Source organism: Homalodisca vitripennis, chromosome 1 (assembly GCF_021130785.1).
Source record: "Homalodisca vitripennis isolate AUS2020 chromosome 1, UT_GWSS_2.1, whole genome shotgun sequence".
NCBI classification, from domain to species: Eukaryota; Metazoa; Arthropoda; class Insecta; order Hemiptera; family Cicadellidae; genus Homalodisca; species Homalodisca vitripennis.
The window spans coordinates 204,312,372-204,329,967 of NC_060207.1; the positions used below are offsets into that span (position 1 = coordinate 204,312,372).

Below are 17,596 nucleotides of genomic sequence, written 5' to 3' on the forward strand. Positions count from 1 at the left end.
GCGTTAGCACATGAATTACAACGAAATAAACATAATTGCAGAAAAGACTGTCTTATTTTTTTGCAATAGCGCTATCTAACATTGTAATGACTTTTTAGCCGTAATGTACATGTTTGGAATCGTGAACATTTCGAGTAAATGTATTGTTATGTTTTGATTAACAGCTACAATTGTCGTTTACTAAAAGTTAAGTTTCGTGCTTGCTACAATAGTCCTTACTGCAAGATGAAGTCATCTTCAAAGTTGCATTTTATTTAGGGGGAATGAATTCAGAATCAATTCATATATCAATTGGAAGAATCAGAATCATCATACCTATATCAACTAGTGGTTTCCACATTAGAAATCCCTTCGGGCATCCAGGAACATCCATCCATCCATCCCTTGGGCTTTACTGCAAGGATGCCCCCCTTAATTTGACTTTTAGATCCGCCACTGGTGCAAAGGAAACTTCTATAGAGTTGATGGACAGTGGGCAGTGACAGTCTGGATACCCAAATATGTGAGATCGCTGCAATCATGCTAATCGTTGGGCGGAGGCGAGGGCGTCTGAAGTCATCTTCAAAGTTGGCACTTCACAATGTAACCTCAAGTTGGCAACACTGTCATCTATTCCCTCCGGTGAGTCTTCCTTATATTTAAAAAGTTGTATTTATTTGTTGAAATGTTATGTGAGTAGGAAATATGCAATGTTGCTTCAAGACCAAATAATTTCCCCATTATCTTATATAGGATACAACAGGAATATTCCATTTTTCTACATATGAAATTTGCTAAGTTTTCTTCTAAACATTTACGTAACTAGTTTATTGTTAGACTCATGGCGGTGCGCGGCATTCTAACTTCTACGATTCCTTTACTTTACAGGATTTCTGATGGAGAAAAAGTGGTTCAATTTTGTGATGATCTAAAGCTGTCAGAACATGAGGACTATCAGAAGTAAACTAATGAAAGAACGTTAGTATTGGTTTGGTTTCTCAGCTTAACTGACTTAAATGAGAATGTAATGAAAACGTTTCAGTAAACTGGTATAGTTGTCGTTTTTTCATTGTTCATTTCTGTGATGAAGATTCACTTCAATTTGTTTAACTATAAGTTTACGGTGGATAACAGGATTTCGGGCTTTCAGATAATTGCCATCGTCATGTGTTGCAAAATGTATAACACAACATTTCGAGGATTGGAATCTATCCTCTTCGTCAGGTGGGGGAATATTAATAAATACAAAAATAAAGAATATAAAGAAGAAAAGAGGAGCCCAGCTGCTTGACAGCGCCTTTTGGCTCTAAGCAGCCTTTGAGTATGTTTGAATCCTTTCCACCCTCTTTTCTTCTTTTTATTCTTTATTTTTGTATGTATTAATATCTTACCCACCTGAAAAAGAGAATAGATTCCAATCCTCGAAACGTTGTGTTATATCTTTTGTAACAAATAACGATGGCAAATGTCCGAAATCCTGTTATCCTTTCAAACCTTCCATCTTCAACAACAAACTTTAAATAAAGAAGTTTAGAGTGTCAACCAGAATGGGTGGTCAAAATGGCTATTGTTTTATTGTGACTTGAATAAAAGGATTGTTGTAGCTTGCGTGATTCTAGTTTTATTTCGTTCTTCTAGTCTGTCTCAACTATTACAACCGAATAAGTGAAAGCAAATTTACTCAGTATTCTTTGAACTATCTAACTACGAACTACAGTGTTACGTCTCGCTTTTTCAAGTTACCTACGTTGTAGCATTCGCGAACATAAACATAGTAGCCTTTCTTATCGCTCTCTGTTTGATTAGATAAGTATAAATAACGGTTGACGAAAAAACAAAAACTTTACGTACGTCAAACCATTTTTAATTTAATATATCATGTTTAGAATATCATGCATTGATTATTGGTAATAACAAGGGTGTATATAGATAGGTATAATGTTTGTTACAAGAGATAACAGTTCTTTATAGACGTGCATAAAATATTAATAGATAACACTAATCGCGTTGGATTGGTTGACTTGAGAGAGTTTTTTTGATGGATAAACAACGAACTGAGATACCTATACCATGCTTGATACCTGATCGATAGTTTAATATAGTACATTTTCATCACAAAAAATAGACCGTTGTAAAATGTTAACTCAATGATCTAATAATATGTCAATAAAACAACATATTAATGTTTGCATTAACATTTACCAAAATCTTTATTTTCCGATATATTAAATTGTTTTAAAATGAACTTCCACGATAATAAAGTAGTTAATTTATCAGTCCTTTTGAAACCCTACGTTAAATTATATACAAAGCAGTAATACAAATATCATCTAAAACTGGTATGGTATAAAATACTAAGTAGTGTTCAACAATGTTTAATAAACACATATTAAAAATAGTCCTCAATAATATGTTATCGCTCCATGTCATGAACGACGTTTGTTATGACAAACAAAAATCAATACGTAAACGTTTTAGTTAATTTATATTTCATAAAAACTCAATATAGTCATAACGTCAAGCCTGCAATGAAAATAGCTGTGTTTTGCACAATCCTTTCTGATGAAACAATAATAATATTTGAGGTTAGCGCACTGAAAAAACTTAATTGTTCGCCAGCTGGTTTTTCGGATCTCTGTTATGGGTAGTAATGAAAAACAATCACTTTACGTTGAAGATGGTGCCTTTATTGGTTATTGGTACATAAAACTGATCGTCAGATACATACAAATTTACGTCACAATCAGAAAATTATATAAAGGGTTTCAGTCAATTAATCGGACTGGGTAAGGTTAGGCGGTGCTTAAAAAGATTAATTAACGTGTTTGTAGTTTGATTGATTTTCAGGTAAGACTACGAAATTGTTGTAATATTAATCATTTATAAAAACGTGTACCAGTTATGCAGTTCTAATTAAATTTGAATCTGTTGAAATGTATAATTTCGACTGAATAAGAGCAAGAAATACAGTATGAATAGGAATGGCACAGTAGGGAAACGGCAAGACTGTCTGTCATATGGACGGACAGACAGACACATCGAGGTCAAATCAATCTCTCGACACGAAGCCCACACACAATCGCACACTGGATGAACCGAGCTCCTAATCTCGCAGCTCTTCAGCGCGTATACAAGTGTGTTGTACGAAGCTGACGTAATATATACTATTGTATAAAATATAGTAGGGGTTGTCGTTGTGTTCGTATGTGTGTTACTCAATTACGTAACAACTACTGGATGTATCGCATTGAAATTTTACATGGATATTCTTAGGGTTATGAGATTGTTCGCCAGCTGATTTTTCGGATCTCTGTTATAGGTAACGAAAAACAATCACTTTACGTTGAAGGTAGTGCCTTTATTGGTTATTGGTACATAAAACTGATCGTCAGATGCATCAATAATATTTATGTCACAATCAGACAATGAGATAAAGGGACTGAAAGTCACCGGTTTCAGTCAATTAAACGTATTGGGAATGGTTAGGTGAGGATGCTTGAAAAAATCTTTGTATTTGTTAGTTTGTGTTTGTTTTCCTTAAAAAGTTATTGACCCGTTTCTTTGTTGAGAACGATCTTTCAGTAGTACATGTCAGTAATATTTAATTATTGAAATAATACTAAGTAACTGTCTAAATCTGAGTTCTAAATGCCTTGTCACATACTAATTCTTTCCTTGTTAGACATTTCTCTGTGGAAGACTTGGTGGCCAATGGTTGTAGCCCATACAAAAGTGTTTATTCACTTAGTGTTTAATGTAACTTAATTAATTTACTTGTGTATTTTAAATTTTAAAACCTTTACACAATGTGTGTTGAACATCTCTGACTATTCTTTGTTTGAAGTTTATTTTTGACGATGGAAGGATTGTGAAAGAAACGGGATTTTCCGGACATTTGCCACTACGTTTCGAGATTTGCAATCTGATCTCTTCCTCAGGTAACAACTAACCTAACACATAATTACAAACTAGGCTAAAATAAACAAATCATACCAGAGCGTTGAGACACGTCTAAGTTAGGAATCACAACACCATGTTGTGTGCCAACTTCACTAACTCTAAAACATGCACTTAATACAAAACTAAACACAGCACTAATTATTAAAAGTGAACTACCGAATAGCCTACACGTCACAATACGTCTGCATTCGTCGAGCAACCACCTACGATCTGAAGAAGAGATCGGATTGCAGATCTAGAAACGTAGTGTTACTGACGTTTTTGTTTCACTGAACGATGGTATGTTCGGAAAATCTCTGGGTATGATTGTATTTGGAAAGTAAATATTGCAGTGAAATCGAATAGTTATTGTATTTCCAGCTCGCCTCAATCGATATTTGGAATCTTTTTTTAATAGAGTAGTACCTTTTCTGACAAGTCAGAAACTTTGTCACTCATGAAATATAACAGAATGTGCAATGTATTGGCCAGCTGACGTCAGGGAGGAGCTGTCTGTTGGCGGCTTGCCTGTGACCGGGACCCGCTGTTTGTGACGCTTTTAGTCCATAAACACTTGCGCTCTCCCGGCATACGCAATGTTTCTGTACGTTAGTTAAACAGAGCGTTTCGCCATGTTTACCGTGCAAGAGGCGGGACTCCCAAACGGCCTCTTATTTCCCTCAATGGCCCATCGATATCCTGGCTGGTTTGTGTTGGATCCGTTCTCTTCCAACACAACACAACACAACGTGGGCTGCCTAATCGAGTTATCGTCTTGATGTAGTGAACACCCAAACAAGCTTTCTATTCTAGGTGGATTATATGAAGGCGATAGGAAAGTAACAGGACGTTTACGGACATCTTATCGTTCAGTGATAAAAAATATCAGCAACACAACGTTTCGAGATCTGCAATATCGTCTCTTCTTCACGCGTAACTACAATCTACGTCAAACTGTGTACACTCTATTTCTAAAGTGGCAAATAGTATTATTGTTAAAATATCCACAAAATTTAAATGTTTTTATAATCAAAATGGCATTTTACTACTAGATTTGTCTTTTAACCACGAATTTTAGAATCAGAAAAATAATTGTATCAAACAACTAAATATGAAATACTGTTCGGTTTAGTGATAAAAAAGTGATGGCTTTCACCTATTTTTTCATATTCACCAGAATTCGTATTATTGCGACTTTAATTAAAAGATAAAGTCATAAAAACACTTCCAGTTTTGTAATAGCAGTGCAAGAAAGTTTAATCTAGAGTAACGTTTTTATCATTTTCGATATCATTGAACTAAGCGTGTTATACTAAGGACGTGTTGTTATTTGAACAACTCATCATGGAACATATCACTCCTTCAAATATTACCCCTTGACTTATGGGACACTCTGTATAAGTATGACCTCGGTTGATCTGCACCAGAAAACGGAGTGAGATCGCAACGACAACGTTTACGACAATAGGGAAAATAATTCGTCACTTATACAAAGAAATCGTTCGACGCATCCACATACAGGCAGTTAATGTAGGTACATCGGAGAATAGATCGTAAATAGATCACACAGGAGAGCTTAGTCTAGCCATTCATCAAACCTTAACTCGTCTGTCAAACCGCCAGCTTCATCGGACCGAAATAAAACCCGAGCAGACAAGCACTTGACCCTGTAACCCTCGGTAGGAGTTTCTATCCAGAATAGGTTTATTATTTTGAATACAAACTTGATTTGGGCTTAAACATTAAGATCTGGAATAAAAAAAAACTTAAAAAAAATAATTTTGTTTTTTATCATTGAAGAGATATTGTAGTGATTCACATTTTTATTTGAAACAACATGAATGAGACCACCCCAAAAACTATGGTAGGAGGAGTAAGTTTTTCAAATTTAAGCAAAGATGAGAAATTCAAATGACAAAATTGTAGGCCAATGAATTAAATTTGTATTTGTATCCTTTTTTACTGAATAAATTAGATGAATATATCAATCATAAAACCCGATAATATAATTGAAGGATATTTTATTGCTTCTGTATTTAAAAAATACGAACAAAATAATTTGAGACATCGCCACGTATACAATTCTTAAAACTAAGTCCATGTCTTAAAACACATTTATGGGACTTCCAATGGGGAAAATTAGGAATGACGGCCGACTCCTAGCATGAGAGGGAACTCGTTCTCAGCTGTTTTTAGTCAATGTTCGTTTAAAAATTGTCCACATCTTCAATTCTGGATGATATTTGATGAATTCTTTAGGGATTAAATTAAACACTAAAATGGAGATTAGGTTTGGAATTTTCCGACGCAATAACTGCAGTTTTAATGACATTTTGGTTAATTGTTCACCAATTTCATAAAAATCTTGTTTTAATGTTATGTTAAATGCAAGCAGATTCTCGGGTAACAGCTAGAAACGTGTTATTTTGAAATTTACTTTGCAATTGTTTCTGAGCTGCGAGTTATATGCACAGTTAGTTATATTTTTTTTTAAATATATTTGTGTAAAATAACATTATTGAGTTGGATGCCGAAACGCCTTCCAATAAAGTTCGATATTTCCGCAATACAAACCATGTTATATATTGCAGGAATGTCTTTTAGAAGGCGTCAAGAAATCCGCATCCAGCTTCGATATTGATTGAGCAGCTTATAATAACAATTACATTGTTGCTATAATCAATTTAACAAAAATATAATACTACGTTTGGCAGGTTTTTAACCATCCTCTTGTTTTGTTATATACATACTGCATATTTTAATTGGCTTACTTTGCAAATGTTGAAACCGGATTCCAGACGTCAGTAGGAATATTGGTATTTTATGGATGGGAACCAATCCACGCATTACTAACTTTGTAGATTATTAAATGTTACATGTCTACATTTATTCAATGAAGATTGGATTTAGCAACAAGCGTTCACTGTTTCATTTAATTCCCTACAGTTTGATTAAAGATTAAGAAACTATTTTTCCTTAGTGGTTTTACAAAAAATGGATTATTATGGTAGGTTGAAAAATATATAAAAACTGTTACAGGGTGTTCAGAAAACGTCTGTGCCTGACATCACAAGAGTTCATTGTTTCATTTAATTCCCTACAGTTTGATTAAAGATTAAGAAACTATTTTTCCTTAGTGGTTTTACAAATGGATTATTATGGTAGGTTGAAAAATATATAAAAACTGTTACAGGGTGTTCAGAAAACGTCTGTGTCTGACATTACTCATCATTTCGAACAAAATGATGTGCTCTATACACCTAGGACGAGAAATGTGTCGTTTAACCACTGGCGGTAATTTTGAATGTATCTAGCAAGGCTACAGATACCAAACTTAAAAGGTAAATTATGATAAATAGAAGTAAAATGTAAAAATAAAATGGCGCATATTGAAGGATTTTTATAACTAATGTCTAATTGCTTTAGCGTGGATTAACTTTTTTTCGGGTCTTTTTCGTTTAAAGCCAGCCAGCACCTTACAAACATACTATACCTGACTGACAGTGCATTTAATCGTTTTTTGTGTGTTATTTGTTCGTAGGGCAGTAGTCCAGGTACTACTTCTAGTAACTCGTCTTATCTTATCAGTGATAAACGCGCGCCGCTTATCTTTAGCCTGTAATGAAACCTGCGTTAGTTCTGTCTGAGTTTTGTGTGTGTAAGCAGTCATGGCGTGATTTGGGCTTGGGGCTTTGCAAGCTCGAGTTAATTTTTTTTTCTAAAAGAGCAAGCAGCGGGCAAGCATCGCGTGATCTGAGTTTTGAATAGGCAAGCTAGGGTCTTTTGTGCTGGCCCTTAAACGAAAAAGACTCTTTTTTCAAATACATTATTCACTTGATTATATTTTAAAGACCCTATATGAGACTTGGTGGGGGGGAGGGGAGGGAGGCTGTAACCCTCACCCCCCACCTTGTTTACCACTGACATAACTAACAAGTATGCTCTGGCTGTATAACCAAACCGTATCAGTTACGGCCCGGATGGCTGACCAGACACATGACCTGTCCCTCTCGAGAGTAAAACTCGCGAATGGAGCAGAGCCGTGTTAAGTGACAGAAAGAGCAATCAAGGAAGAGGAATCATTGATCGGGGAGTGGTCGCGACCCAGTAACTGCTGACAGGCACGGAAGCTGAGCGAAGCGTGGCGTGGCGTCGTCGATTGGTCTGTTCCAACTTGGGTCATTGCTCGGCTGTAAATGGCCAGATTGTAGGATTTGGCTGTAGTTATCGCTTCATCTTATACTACCACAGTTGTAAGTGAACCCCTAGCTCTTTTGGTGTCAGTGAAATCGTATCCTTACAAGAAAAGTGCGTACGTAGAATTCTGTGAAGGTTTAATGCAGGAGATCAAGATGATCGTGGTTTTTGAGAGTGAATAAAAAATTTGCGTTTTCCAATATTCTTCAAAGGTAAAGTTAGAGCGACTCGTGTAAATAATACAGTTTTACGTATTTAGCCTGGTGCGATTGTTGTGATCACCAAAAACCACATCCATTGCAGGCCACTCAGTACTCTGTGTTATAGTGAACGTTGTAAAGTATTTAATTTGTAGAAATACAGTGGCTGGGACTTTGAGGAGTTTTGGTATGTCTGTGGCACGGATAGTTCGAGGCACTTATTAGTACAGTTACTAAACGTGAACATGAGGTAAAAGCTCCCATTCTTTTCGAAACGCATTGATTTATTTTAAAATACCACCTCATCTAATTCTTAACTTCAAAAGTTATACTGTCTCGATGTCTGATTTTTGCAATTTGGGGGTAAAAACTACCCTTGTATGATAAAATGAGAACATTCCGGATTTACAAATCTTAAAAGATTTACTTACAAGATTTAATTAATATTCCAATATATTTGATAAAGTCTTAAAAACCATTCCTAGTGATAAAATAAAGAAAAAACACTTATTGAAGTTTTACTTGAAATAGTTTTACATATGACTTCAAAAGTTTTAAATTGTTGTATGTACAATATATTGTAACTCTTTAATTGAAGCAAAAACCCTTATAGATGGCCTACCCATAAAAAAATCTCTTATGGAAACATAGCGTTAAAATTATATTTATGGCAAATTTGCGTTTTAATTATACTTTATATGATGATGTATAAATAAAAATCTGTTAAGAATTGACTATAATGTTTTTATTATATACATATAAAATAAAATATTAGGTAATAATGTATAGTAAATCAATTAATTTCTTATCTCTTTCATGAGACACCACTTCTTTTTCAATTCATTTTTGGAATACACTGACTGTACCATATACTAATTCTCAACTAACTTTTACTTTGTCTAAAATAGGCTTATGTGTGGCAAATAAAACTTTAATTGTGATAGTGATATTGCAGTTTTAATGATGATTGCATTATAATTAACTACGAACAACCACACAAAAACGATTCATTTACGGCGTGTTGAATTGCATTGTATAGTCTTAAACGTTAACTAACTAATAAATGTTTTTGATAAAAAATGACATTAAATAAAATATTGATTCAAATACTTACATATTGCATATGTAAAATATATGATGTTAATGATTACTGCCAATTACATTCCCTTTAAACTTAATTTACACGATATTAGCTGCCTAAATTAGATTAATTTAATTACAGAGAAACAAACCTATAATCCTATGTCTGTAATTTTACTCTAAATTCAATGGCGGTGGTAAGGATTTAGGCTTTCGCCCTTAACAAAATTGTATGGTGGGGCCCTCATAGCCGTAGGGCGCCACACGCCGCGGGCCCTTGGGGCCCGTTTTGTAGTCTCACCATTCCTTTTCAATCGATCAGAATTAGAAATATATAATTTATTTGGTTTCTCTGATACACAAATTAGTTTCGTGAATTGTTTATTGTTTACTACATTAGTTTACTTTAACATTAACATGGTGTCCTAAAATATGTTAAAATATTCTTTACACATCCCTAAAGCTTCAAAGCTTTTCAAACTTTTAGTATTGAATGTTTGTTTTGTTTGAATGTGAACGCCTTCATTCTCGGAATATTAAACTTGCTTCACTTATGTGAACACCTAGACAAGTATCTTGCTTTATTTGAAGGCGCTTCACTTGATGAGATTGTGGAAAAAACTTATTTATGGAATAAACAATGTCTGTAGTATGGCAATTGGAATTTTTATTAAGAAATTTATTCATATATTTTATAAATACTTCTGTTTCATTACTCTATCTAAAAACACAGTTTTGTAACTTCTAACTTTTTTCCATCTTTGAATATCCAAAATCGTACATTATATTTAGAGAACATTTTGTACACAGTATAGCTGCCCTAATAGTTCGAAAATAAGACTACATTCTGTTAGATTTATTCCCTGTAATTTTAGATTAATTACATTTGGGATATTTATTATTTGTGATAGCAATATTAAAAAGGAAGATAAACAGTTGTATTACTTATAATATAAGTATTATATATTATTTGCTAGCGAGTCGAATGTAGCATAAATCTAATTACTCAAAATGCAAAGCTAAATCATTGTTATGTTTGTACATATATAAGGCATTAATGGCCTAATAGATTCTCTATAAAAAACTTATGTTACTACCGATTACCATAACCGAATACGTTTTTGTCGAACAATAATCTATTCAGTTTAGATTACTATTCGTTTCATTATTGTATGGATTATGTTTTTCTTTTTGAGTACGACAAAAATTTAAGAATTTTATTCACGAAAACAGTATAGCAATTATAAGAATACTGTTTTGCCCAAAACAGTTTTAAACATAGTTTATAACACTTGTCCAAACAAGTTCAAAGGTATTAACACGCTAGCATTGTATTGATCTTTCATAACTACCATTTTATTAAATATTTTTATTCAGACTTTAAACTAGAATCTTAAAAAAAGAAAAGAAAATAAATGGCTGCAAATAATTTTATACAAGTCCCTGCATAAAGTCTTTTATTAGTTATGAAGAAGGGATTGAAGGTAATGCAATCCAAATACATAATAGATTTTGGGATTATAAAATATTTGTTATATAAAATACAGTTCCTGAATACAGAAAAATAGAAATTTGTTTCAACTCTACTTGAAATGGCAGGCATTCAAAGTAGAACATTTTGGCATTTTGTAACCAGGCCCAAAATTAAAACTGCTGGAGATTAAAAATGTGAATATTAGTGCTTTATGATAGTGATTTTTATAAATAAAAATTATATTAATAAATAACTGAATTTCATAAACAATTTTTAAACAACATGCAATTTTTTTAATTATATTTAGTTACAAAAATATAATTTCCTTAAATCAAAAATGGAAAATAGCTAATGTTCTCTGGTCCATACTGTAAAAATTTCATATTTTTATCTTCAGCTTCTTTTATTTGGATCTGAATATGGAATTTCCTTTATTTCCTATTTACAACTTCAGCAATTTCACGTGAATTGATAAAGTACAGTAATGTTCTATTTTTTATTCGGGGAAATTTTATTCATTTGTCTTAAAAGTGCTATGAATTTTTATATAATCTTTTTTTCAAAACTCAAAATTGCACCACGTGAAACTTGGGGAGGATACGTGTTTGGAGAATAAATTAGACATGGACTAGATTGCTACTGTAAATTATGGCAAAACCTAGGTGTAGGTGTAGGCTACCTAATCTGCTTTCAGCATTATAGTAAACAATAAGAGGAACATGGAACACAAACACGTAATTGTTGAAGTATCCATTAAACAAGCATTAAACCATTAAACTATAAGGTTCCTAAAACAATTTAAGAACTAAAACAATTTAAGGTAATTAACCCTCGTGCACTTTTACGCCCTTATATTTAGTAGAAGAACTATTAAAGATTTTAAAGGTATAATAATTAATAAGCATATAATAATAAGCATATTTTCTTAGTTATTCAGAAAAATATCAAAGATTTGTTCTACGTAATAGTATAGAACTTATAGAGTTGCTTAACAAATGTAATAACACTTACCGAACACACTAACTTTATCATATTTCACAAAAACTTCCTCAGATTACAGTAATTATTTACAAACAATACATGAATAGGAAAATAAACACAAACAACAACGCTACACCAGTTGAGGTTATGTTGATATTGATTGTTCACAGGACCGGCTTCGGATGATAAGAACTATTCACAACAATATCGCGGTACAGTCACTTCCCGCAACAAGTAGTACAATACATTCATAGATATAGAACACTAACTGCGGAATGAGTATTTTTTAGGCATTATGATTGTGTTATTGTGGCAATAATTATACAATTTCTAACTTGTTATTTGTTTATATATTTATTTTATGACTTATTACTGGTCGTTATTACTGATATATCTGTAATAAGATCTGGTTAGATTATGATGTGTTGTAGTTTTAATTAATATATTAATATCTAATGTTTGCATAGTCTATGTTTTTTTCATGATGCTTTGAAAACGTAATTAATATTCATAGTCAAAATAGTTAGGTTTCATAGCAGAGTTCAAGTAATAAAAGTTCCGGCGCTGAAGTTGTCTTGTCACTGACTTTTAACATTGACTTTCCACTATATTCTTTTACTTCATGAAACAAAATGTCACATGTTAAAATACAATATGATTGAACTCAGTTTTTTTACACATTTATTCTACGATTTTGTCATAATGATACCCGCAAGACCAAGGTAAAATCTTTTGGCCAACGCTCACAAAATATCATGGAGTGACATGCAACAACTTTGGACTTCAGTGTTTCCTATATAGAAATGAAAGATCTTTATAGGTCAGTTCGTTATCGAGATACCGTGCGGACAGACATACGGAAATGAAACTTTCCCAGCGATACGAGTGATAGGCTTCGCTAACGCTCAGCCAATGTAACGTTCATTTTTGTCATTTTGGATTATAGCCATAAGTTGAATAAAAACTGTACATGGATAATTGCTACGGGCTCGACTCCTGCGGTCTTCCCAAACCACAACGCTCGAGGGGCCCGCGTCTGAGTGCGGTGTGCGGCGTCGCGTTGGAGAATTTTTCATAGTACCGACAAACCGTGAGGCCCTACACCAACCAGTGGCGGTGGCAGAACCAGTTGAGTCATTTAGTAACCTCAGGTGGCGATTGGGATCTACTCTTGAGGCCCTACACAAACCAGTGGCAGTGGTAGAACCAGATAGGTCATGTAGCCAAGTAACCTCAGTACAAGTGGGTAGTTGTGGCCCGGTGGCGATTGGAATGTACTCTTGTCCAATGGGACTAACGGTGCCCGTGAGGCCCTACACCAACCAGTGGCGGTGGTAGAACCAGATGAGTCATGTAGCCAAGTAACCTCAGTACAAGTGGGTAGTTGTGGCCCGGTGGCGATTGGAATGTACTCTTGTCCAATGGGACTAACGGTGCCCGTGAGGCCCTACACCAACCAGTGGCGGTGGTAGAACCAGATGAGTCATGTAGCCAAGTAACCTTAGTACAAGTGGGTAGTTGTGGCCCGGTGGCGATTGGGATGTACTCTTGTCCAATGGGACTAACGGTGCCCGTGAGGCCCTACACCAACCAGTGGCGGTGGCAGAACCAGATGAGTCATGTAGCCAAGTAACCTCAGTACAAGTGGGTAGTTGTGGCCCGGTGGCGATTGGGATGTACTCTTGTCCAATGGGACTAACGGTGTCCGTGAGGCCCTACACCAACCAGTGACGGTGGTAGAACCAGATGAGTCATGTAGCCAAGTAACCTCAGTACAAGGGGGTAGTTGTGGCCCGGTGGCGATTGGGATCTACTCTTGTCCAATGGGACTAACGGTGTCCGTGAGGCCCTACACCAACCAGTGACGGTGGTAGAACCAGATGAGTCATGTAGTCAAGTAACCTCAGTACAAGTGGGTAGTTGTGACCCGATGTCGATTTTTATGTACTCTTGTCCAATTGGACAAGCTGTGCCATGAGGCCCTACACCAACCAGTGACGGTGGCAGAACCAGATGAGTCATGTAGTCAAGTAAACTCAGTACAAGTGGGTAGTTGTGGCCCGATGTCGATTTTTATGTACTCTTGTCCAATTGGACAAGCTGTGCCATGAGGCCCTACACCAACCAGTGGCGGTGGCAGAACCAGATGAGTCATGTAGTCAAGTAACCTCAGTACAAGTGGGTAGTTGTGGCCCGGTGGCGATTGGGATCTACTCTTGTCCAATGGGACTAACGGTGTCCGTGAGGCCCTACACCAACCAGTGGCGGTGGTAGAACCAGATGAGTCATGTAGCCAAGTAACCTCAGTACAAGTGGGTAGTTGTGGCCCGATGTCGATTTTTATGTACTCTTGTCCAATTGGACAAGCTGTGCCATGAGGCCCTACACCAACCAGTGAGGGTGGCAGAACCAGATGAGTCATGTAGTCAAGTAAACTCAGTACAAGTGGGTAGTTGTGGCCCGATGTCGATTTTTATGTACTCTTGTCCAATTGGACAAGCTGTGCCATGAGGCCCTACACCAACCAGTGGCGGTGGCAGAACCAGATGAGTCATGTAGTCAAGTAACCTCAGTACAAGTGGGTAGTTGTGGCCCGGTGGCGATTGGGATCTACTCTTGTCCAATTGGACAAGCTGTGCCATGAGGCCCTACACCAACCAGTGACGGTGGCAGAACCAGATGAGTCATGTAGTCAAGTAAACTCAGTACAAGTGGGTAGTTGTGGCCCGATGTCGATTTTTATGTACTCTTGTCCAATTGGACAAGCTGTGCCATGAGGCCCTACACCAACCAGTGAGGGTGGTAGAACCAGATGAGTCATGTAGTCAAGTAACCTCAGTACAAGTGGGTAGTTGTGGCCCGGTGGCGATTGGGATCTACTCTTGTCCAATTGGACAAGCTGTGCCATGAGGCCCTACACCAACCAGTGGCGGTGGTAGAACCAGATGAGTCATGTAGCCAAGTAACCTCAGTACAAGTGGGTAGTTGTGGCCCGGTGGCGATTGGGATCTACTCTTGTCCAATTGGACTAACGGTGCCCAACAAGGGAACGTCCATGTCCCTGAATCCCGCTTCATCATCGAGCTTTGTGGTAGAGCGCACAATGTAATGTCAAGGCCTATCTCGGGTTTATCTGAGAGCTGTTCTTGACTACAGTAGTGTACCTGCAGTTAGGTTCACGACGGTGTGTACGACTGAAACGTACTCCGGGTTTTTGTAAGTAAAAAATACAAACACTTCAAAACTCTAACGCTCTAAACAACATACAAAAGGTGTATTGACAGTTTATACTTCGTGATGGATAGGTGGGGTATACAGGGTATTCAAAACTCTCACTACAATATGTAGAATATAGGAACAAATAACGTTTGACGAATTATTTTTAATGTATTAATTTATTTATACTCTACCATGGTTGAAAATTATCCTTATTCTGCAGAAACTTAAAATTTGACATACGTGATCGGTCTAAACATGCAATAAGTCAGGTATTTCTTATCCGATTCTAACACTAAAACTGCTATTTCAATAATTGATAAATAAAAAAAAGTTATTTTAATTAATTTTTTGGCAAATTGTTAAATAAAACCAAACAAATTGATTGATAAATTATATTACCATATACACTTTATTACGTGGGTTTAGATAAAGTTCCTGGATTCGTTTAAAAAATGTGATTTAAAAAATGAAATAAACCATTGTTTACACTTTGGTTTTGGTTCCTCTTGGTATATGGAACAATACCATAAAGTTTGAATTGAGAGTTTTGAAACACTGTTGTCAGTATGCAAAGTGCCGCTTAAATGCTTTTCAGTTCCTTCGAAGATGGTTAGTAGAATGTAAATGAGGTAAACAACTCCATAAACCAGTATTTATCTCGTTTAGTTTCATGTAGTTGGTTAGCATTTCTGGGGTTTATTTCAAAGTTCATAACTTATAAATTCTTTCACTTATACCGTTCGGAAAAATATTTATCTCCTTGGACCTAAATCCAACTAAAAGTATATAAAAATAAGTATATAAAATAGTTTCCCCCAAAATAAAACAAGTTAAGTACTTCACTTACTTCAGTATCAGATGAAAACAGCTAATAGTAATTGTTTATTGTTACATGTAATTATAATATAATTATATACTATAGTTCATGTTTATTTAATTTGAATTTTTCATCTAAAATTTAAATTTCATGTCGGTATTTGTTATGCCACTTCTTAAAGTACGTAATTAACAAAACTGCAAAAGTTTAATCAACATTAGGCTAGTGCTTTAGGAGAAAGTGTCTTTTACATAGTTTTATGTACTTAAAAACCAAATAAATATAAAGCTGTGTATACAAATTTATTTTTCTGTACAAATCAGACCTTAAAGTTTAACATAACCAAAAAAGAATTTTGACAAATAAATACTGTAATCAACAAGTTTCCAATCAGCTGAATGTAGAATAGTTATAAATTTTTACATATAACAAAACATTTTATAAACAAAGGAAAAGAGAATCACTTTAGGTTCAAACCCATCTAGTTGTCTTGATTTTAAAATTAACTGATGTGTGATTTTAACATTTCTTAAATTAATCAGATTATTACATTGGTTGGGATTTGGAGACGGTATGTTGAATCGAATGTGTATATAATTGCCTCTCGTAATTTTTATGAAAACACATCGAACCGATGATTGGTCATTCTCACTCTTAATGTCCAATATAATCTTTTGGACAGAATTTACAAGTTAGTTTATAAATGACTATTCTGCGCTGTAATTATTGTTGCCTTAAATGGTATGTTCTTTTTCAGTTTGTATTACTTAGAAAAATTTAGAATGTATTAACATCTTTTAAAAGTAGTACAATGAAGGGTTCTGGGAACACCGAAAATTAAAACATGAACATGGGGTTTTCTGTTATTTTACAACTTTATAAACTTTTTTTATCAAACTAGCCTACAGATTTGTTTGAACTCAAATATAGAATAGCACAGGGAACCCAAGCTATTCCACGAGAATACATTAAAAATGAATTAGCCAGCATTTATAACCGGTTAGCACATTGCCAGACGATCAGAGGGAAAAATTTCCTATCACCTATTTTCAAATTAATTCACTAAATTGTATTCGTTAACGCTCAGCCAATAAAATGAGACTGGGAAAGTTCAGAAGTTTGTTCTCAATAACAAATATATAGTCTACTGTGTTAAACTCGATAATCGAGTTAATGTATTATCGTTAAACGTTACTCTAATGATTATACAGTGCAGCCTTTACATCCTGGCACTTCATTTATCCAGGACACCGTTATGTTCTTTTAACAGCTTCCTGCTTTCATTGACGTAACAGAACATTATTTCTCCTACAATCCCTCAGCAATCCTCCGCAATTGTTGCAAAGCCACTGAACTACTTACAGCCTCTTAAGAATTAAGAGCTGGTTCTTGCCCCTTCAAGTTGAAGTAGGAGAGAATTGCAAAGGCAAGTGTGTTTGCAAGCGTGGAGATGGCTTACGCAAGTGTGTTGTTACACACTCTTTCCGTAACAACTTGACATAAGTTCCTTCTATACTGTCCAGTGCCTGTGAAGAATAAACTCTTTTATCAACTTTAAAAAGTGATTAAAGAAAATATCGTAAGTCGTGCTAATGCTTGATCTTTATTTTGTTGTACTTATTTCTTAAACACTTTAATTTAAAGCTTGCGACCTCATATAACCAAAGCGTAGCCAGGAAAAGTTTTGGGGGTCTAGACAACTAATATTTT

At 35.1% G+C, this 17,596-nt stretch overlaps 1 protein-coding gene across 1 annotated transcript in view; it reads left to right on the plus strand.

The window, feature by feature from the left end:
• Positions 1-504: 504 nt before the first annotated feature.
• LOC124354653 (trichohyalin) overlaps positions 505-17,596 on the plus strand; it is a 177,044-nt gene continuing 159,952 nt past the window's right edge. Inside the window, exon 1 of the mRNA XM_046805281.1 lies at positions 505-621. Coding sequence (XP_046661237.1) covers positions 520-621 — 102 coding nt within the window. The 5' untranslated portion in view covers positions 505-519. The remainder of the gene's footprint in view (positions 622-17,596) is intronic.